A 6622-nucleotide genomic window follows, 5' to 3' on the forward strand; every position below is an offset into this window, starting at 1 on the left:
GCTGTGATGCCTACCAATCGCAATGGATAAAAATGAAAAACAAAAAAAAAAAACAAAAAACAAAACAAAACAAAAAAAAAAGACATGGCTGGAACCTACCTCACAAACTAGAACACAATGTTCTAGAGATAAAAACCAGAAACAAAGGTACCTAAAACTAAATATAAAGCAAACAAAAGCCTACTGATATCCCAGAAGAGCTGAAGTTAAATGCTCATATTGCTCTTGCAGAGGACCTGGATTCAATTCCCAGCAGTTATACCAGGAAGTTTCCAATCACCTGTAACTCCACCTCTGGGGGAATCTGATGCCTCTGATCTCTGTGGACGCCTACACTCATGAATATACCCACACAAAGACAGAAGGATAACATGACTGGTGCCCGGTCACTGTATCAGGAGACTGCCTCATGTGTCACCTGGATAGTGTATAAAAGGATTTCAGGGTGACATGGCCTGTGACCAGCAGGGCTACTGCAAGCTTCTCTACGAACAAATGTTTGCTAAGAAGAGCATGTTTGCTGCTGCTCAGAGAGCTGCACGCGGCTCTATGGAACAGTCCATAGTCACTTGCTAGCCATCCCTTCATGCAGATGGGAAGGATGTGGTAGCTAGACCTGGAGCACTGGGTAGGTTGAGACAACATCTGCTGGGACTTCACACCTGCAGTGACCTCATCCAAGAGGTTACAGGAAGCTGCTTAACTCATTTCTTTCAGGCATGTCCCCAAATCCAGGAAGTCAAGTCATATCCCAGGCTTGTCACTTTACCCTACCATTCCTGTACACAGTGAGATAACCAGGCAAGATTTGCCACAGAGGGGCCCTGAAGCCCCACATGCTGCTTCCAGAGAACTGAAATCCATGACAGAACACTTAACTAGAGTGCTACTCAGTCTGTCACACACAGGCCAATAATACTGTCACAACAACAAACATGCTACTGTGTCTTCAGGTCACACCCCTGCAGTCCCAAAGAGCATCTATAAAGGTCATTTCTGTGTCACTCTCGATTGGAATTACTCTCTCCTATCTACAGTCTATGGAAGCAAACGTCCACATCCCTTCTACTGGCTCCAAACAAAAACAGACAAACAAATGACCTGTTGTCACTAAAGATTTAACAGTCCTCAGGAACTCCAGAAAATGAATGTCTGCCTGACACTGTCTCAATGAGACAGAAATAGGATGAAAATGATTCATTTACTTTGTAGCAGGCTTTCCCTTCCTGAGCACAGGGAAACAGTCAAATGCAGAAAAGTTCCTGGGTGTGGAAGGACCAAGTGTCTCTTCTCTTACGGTGTCGCTGCTGGAATGGTGACAGCAGTACCTGGTGGGGACTTAACACTTGTCAGCATCTCGACCCCTGGGAATGCTGTCATCTTCTCCCCCTCAGCTCTTAGGGCAAACTCAGTCTTGTCTTTTTTCCTAGTTGATAAACTCCCTAAATAGGAAATTTCTTTTCTTCAGATATGTCAGGGATAAATAAGATACCTAAGGCTGAGGGTGGTAGCCCTCCCCTTTGATGCTAGCACTTGGGGGAGTAGTAGGCATATCCCTATGAGTCCGAGGCTAGTTTGGTCTACACCAGGAGTTTCAGGACAGCCAGTGATACAAAATGAGATCCTGTCTCAAAAAACAACACAGCAGGACATGGTTCAGTGGTTAAGTGTTCTTAGAGAAGATTGGGGTTCAGATCACAGCACCCACAGTGAGTGTCTCATAACTGTTGTAACTACAGTTTGAGGGAATATGTCACCCCCTTCAGGACTCCAAGAGCACCTGTATGCACGTGGTGCACATAGGAACCCTCAGTCATACATACACATAAAAACTAAACTAAATAAATCTATTTTAAATTCACATAAAACCCAATGTTGATAAGAAAGTAATAAAAAGCATACTTTTAAAAATATTCTCCACAAAGAATATGTTGTTTTTCATTTTTATTTTCTGAGACAGAATCTCACGTATCCCAGGCTGGCCTTGAACTTGTCATGTAGCCAAAGATAACTTTTAACTTCTGATCCTCCTACCTCTCTCTACCTCTCAAGGACTGGAATCCTAAACATGCATACTTAAGCCAGTTTTATAAGGTGCTGAAGACTGAACCCAGGTCTGCCTCATGCACGCTAGATAGATATTCTACCAAATGAGCTATATCCCCAGGCCCAAAGGAGTACTTTGGACATGCATGGGAACAGGGAGAATCATCCTGGCTGTCCAGAAGCCAGAGGTCAAAGCAGATGGGTCAATGGGATAAGTAATGGGCTCAATTCACACACTCCACTATATTCTGGCACAGCCCTGAGTGTACACAGGACAGGCAAGGACCTCCTTCTTAGTCCAGGCTAATGTTGGGTGTCATCACTCACCTGTGCCATTGGCTAAGCCACTGTTGCTGGGGTTCTTCACAGGTTGGCGGTGCCGGTTTCTAGCACCAGGGCTTTGGTCACTTGTTGCTGTTCTGGCTGAGCCACCTGAATGTCTGTGCGTTCTGGGGGTTGAGAGTAGAAAGCAGACGGACATAAGTCACTGTGAGAAAGGGAGCCGCTTCCCCACTCGCTATTTGTTAGCAACAAGCCCTGTAGTCACCGCAGCTTTGCACTCAACAGCAGCTGGCGCTGAGCGCAGACCCAGGGAAGCTTCCTTCTTGGTAAGAGCCCAAAGGCAGCTTTGTGCAAACTTTTCCACTTGAAGTAAACAAATCTGGAGCAAATCACCCCACATCTGAAATAACTGGCAAAATACCCTGGGACCATCACATTATTTTTATTGGGCTTAAATGTTAGAAATAAACAAGAATCTCTGGACAGACAGAAGATGATCTATTTCTCCCATTAGGTAAAAGGAGCCCCCAAAGTTATGCAAATCAATTTTCTCTATAGCTGGAAAGATAATTAAGCAGCATGAGCCAGTGCATATGATAGGACACCACACTAGAGATAAGGGCTCATCAGCTCTTCAAGCAAGTGAAAACCAACACAGAAATGTGACGTGGGATTCCTCTCTGTGTACTGTGAATACGCTTTATTCCCATTGGTTAATAAAGAAGTTGCTTTGGCCTATGACAGAGCAGAATAAAGCCAGGTGGAAAATCCAAACAGAGATATATAGAGAGTAGGCAGAGTCAGGGAGATGCCATGTAGCTGCCCAAAAAAGAAAGACTCCAGAAACTTACTGGTAGGTCACAGCCTTGTGGTGGTATACAGATCACTAGGATGGGTTAATTTAAGATATAAGAGCTAGCTAGAAAGACACCTAAGCTGTTGGCCAAACAGTGTTGTAATTAATATAGTTTCTGTGTAATTACTCAGGCCTGGGCAGCCAGGAAATGAGTGAGCTGTCTCCATTTACAAAAACGGAGAGATATAGCTGAAGAAGTAGTCTGACATTTTCTCAGAGCACAAAGCAGTGATGAAAAATGTGTTTTCAAGTTTCTTTTGTAGTGTTCCTCCACTCGACCCGGTGAAAACACCTAAGCCTCCCTGCCTTTGACTCGGCTCTTTCACCAGCAGACACTGGTATGCCACAGTCACTATTTAATTTGCAATGACTAGATGGCTTAAGCATCATCAAAAGACAAGCCTGGTTCTTCCCAGCCCGGAACCAAAGGCTGAGAGAACAACTTAGACTACAGGGATGGGGCAGAACGACCAGCAACAGGAGAACTGAGTACTGTGACCCAGAGGGAGCACCACCGGGAGCCGGGCATTATTGTAACGGCCATCGTACTTAGCGTGGCCACTCTGACTGAGAGCGGCTCTGTGACCTCCATTTACAGGTATGTAAATCAACAACAGGAAGTTCTACAGAGTGCATTCTCACACAGCCTCCTCCATGGCTGGAGGACATGGTGGAATGGACGGACCTTTGCTGACTTTCTCTGGAGCTACTTTCCCCCAGTTACTGGGAAAGTGGCAAGACTTGATCTCTAACGGAGTTCCTTGTTGGGAGGAACCCACCAGAGTCCCCTTGCTACTGAGAGCATCTCTCCAGCAGGTGGGACAGGTCTGCAGCACAACGAACAGTTGGTTTTGTGGGGTCAGAAACCATCCTACCACCTTCTTTCTCAGTAACAGATTCTTTAAAAACAAAAACAAAAACAAAAACATGGTTTCTCTGTATAGCCCTGGCTGTCCTAGAGCTTGCTCTGTTCTGGCCTTGAACTCAGAGATTCACCTGCCTCTGCTGCCTGAGCGCTGGGATGTTTACCATGTACCACCATGCCCAGCTTTCAGTAACAGATTCTGTGACAAGATGGACATAACACTAATGGTGATTATCTTGGGAGCTGGGAATAAGGATACTTTGTTTTTATTGTTTGTGTTCTTAGATTTTTCTAGTTTTCTTCTCTGTACTTGTACACTTCTGGTAGGAAAAAGAACCCATGAAAGTTTTTAGAAGAGAAGCAGCAATTATTCTTGGGATAGTGTGTGTGTGTGTGTGTGTGTGTGTGTGTGTGTGTGTTGTGTGAACTAGGCATGGTAGCATACATCAGTGAAGCCAGTACTTGGGAAGCTGAGTCAGGAGGATTGCTGAGGTTTTGAAGACAGCCTTGGTTAGATAGCAAGTACAACACCAAGGACTATAAAATGAGATTTTATCTTTAAAACAAAAAACTAGTAATGGTGACACACACTTTTGAGCCCAGCACTCAAGAGACAGAGGCAGGCAGATTTCTATGAATTCAAAGCCAGCCTGATCTACAAAGTGAGTTTCAGGCAAGCCAAGACTACCAAGCAAGACCTTGCCTCAAAAATAAAACAAAACAAACAAAATACAGTGAAAGTGAGGGAGAATGAGAGAGACCCCAGATCTAGCAGACTCTGGGTCCACACTACCTACAGATGGTGCAGCTGTTGAAAGCTGAGGGAGGGTTCGGTTTAGCTTTCCCATGCCATCTTATTTTTCCTTGCACTAATTTCATAAACCAAAGTTGTCAACCGTACCTCAGTCAAAGAAAAGGATTCCAAAACCCCTACTTTGTGGGAAGAAATACTACTCTGAAACCTTCACCACAGCCCCTCATCAAAAGCAGAAAGCAGACCCCAGCTCCAGAGGGAAAGGCAGCATTCAGCTACTGCCCAGCACAGCTCGGGGCGATCAGCTACTGCCTAGCACGGCCCAGTGTATGCATGTGTTGAGGGCAGAGAGCTTGAGCGGTGAAACTGGTTAATAAAGGTTTATTCCAACCAAAAATCTCCTTATAAGGACAAAAACAGGCCTCCTAGGTTTGGAACCTACAGCTTTCGGGGTAGGGCCTCTGTCCCTCAGGGAGCAGAAGCAGAAACACAGGCTTTGACAAATCCTGTCTTCCAACTTCCTCCTTGTCACTCTGTAGAGCAGCTGGACATAGACAGCAGGGTGGGGCTCACTGCTCTCCTGGCTCCTCCCCACCTCTCTTCCACGAAAGGCCATGTGGTCAGAGCTGAGAAGAAATACTTTCAGAAATGTTTGACCACTAATGATAGCAGCTTACCCTGAATGACAGGCTGGAGCAGGGCCTGGATTAGCCCATAAACCAGGGGCAGCTGGGAGCATTTTGCATGAATTGCTGCCTCCCTGCCAGGGGTGGGGGGATGGAGAGATGCCACCACCTCCCCCAGACATGAAACACACAGGCACTTGGGTGCTCTCTCTACCTCTTCTCTCTCTTTTTCCCTCCACCTTCCTCTCCCTTTTCTTACTCTTGTATTAACTTTAAAGTAAGACCTTCTCAAAGAAGACAAGGCCTCATTAATTGAGGGAAATCTCTTCAGCAGTTTCCTCTCCTGGGTTGCTCACTCAACCCTTAAAAGATGCGACTGTGTAGTGATTACAAACTGGCCCATTCGCTGAAACCACACACCACAGGCCAAAATAGCGCTAGGACAAACTCAAGGCAATGGGGAGGAGATGAGCTGGCCTCTGCCACAGACAGCCTGGCTTCAGTTCTGCCAATGACTTCAGCCTTGGGTTCATCCCCCTCCACACTGTGGGGACAAGGAGGTTCTATGAAGCCCTTCAGGCAGTGAGGAGAGGGCTGAACCACCATGCCAGTTAGGCCAACTCCATAATGGTTTCAAGTTGCCTAGTTACGAAACTTAGCGCTGTTAGTCCTTCCTTGGACATTAGTAATGTCCTTACCTCAGTTCCTCCCTCAGAAACTGAAGCCACCAAAGAACGCCAGTCAAGCCAAAGTTTAGGATTCTCTCCACACCCCTTGAAGTGGTTCTGAAGCAGAAGAGGTCTCAGGCAACAGCTCTTGGCTCTTCATCTCAATCCTGAAACTTTGTCTGCACTCTGACTACAACATCTTGGGTGCCTTGGGACATCCTGTCTCACCCTTCATGTTGCTCACTGAACTGTATTCAACCATTACTTCTGATGGCCAGTCCCTGTTCTGGAACAAAATAGTCCCTGATCCCCAAGGAGCTGACACCATAGCAAAATACAGTGACCTATAGTCTTTCTCCAACACATGTGTATATCCATAATGCTATTGTGACAAACTGCTCTTCCAAAGACATTGTCAAAAATGAAAAGCTAGTGCCGGGCGATTGTGGCGCACGCCTTTAATCCCAGCACTCGGGAGGCAGAGGCAGGTGGATCTCTGTGAGTTCGAGACCAGCCTGGTCTACA

At 46.0% G+C, this 6622-nt stretch overlaps 1 protein-coding gene across 1 annotated transcript in view; it reads right to left on the reverse strand.

Annotated features, from left to right (window-relative positions):
* Wwp2 (WW domain containing E3 ubiquitin protein ligase 2) overlaps positions 1 to 6622 on the reverse strand; it is a 123682-nt gene that overhangs the window by 54414 nt on the left and 62646 nt on the right. Inside the window, exon 7 of the mRNA XM_005345707.2 lies at positions 2374 to 2495. Within this exon, the coding sequence (XP_005345764.1) occupies positions 2374 to 2495 (122 nt within the window). The remainder of the gene's footprint in view (positions 1 to 2373; positions 2496 to 6622) is intronic.

The sequence above is a fragment of the Microtus ochrogaster genome, chromosome 4 (assembly GCF_000317375.1).
Source record: "Microtus ochrogaster isolate Prairie Vole_2 chromosome 4, MicOch1.0, whole genome shotgun sequence".
Taxonomy (NCBI): Eukaryota; Metazoa; Chordata; class Mammalia; order Rodentia; family Cricetidae; genus Microtus; species Microtus ochrogaster.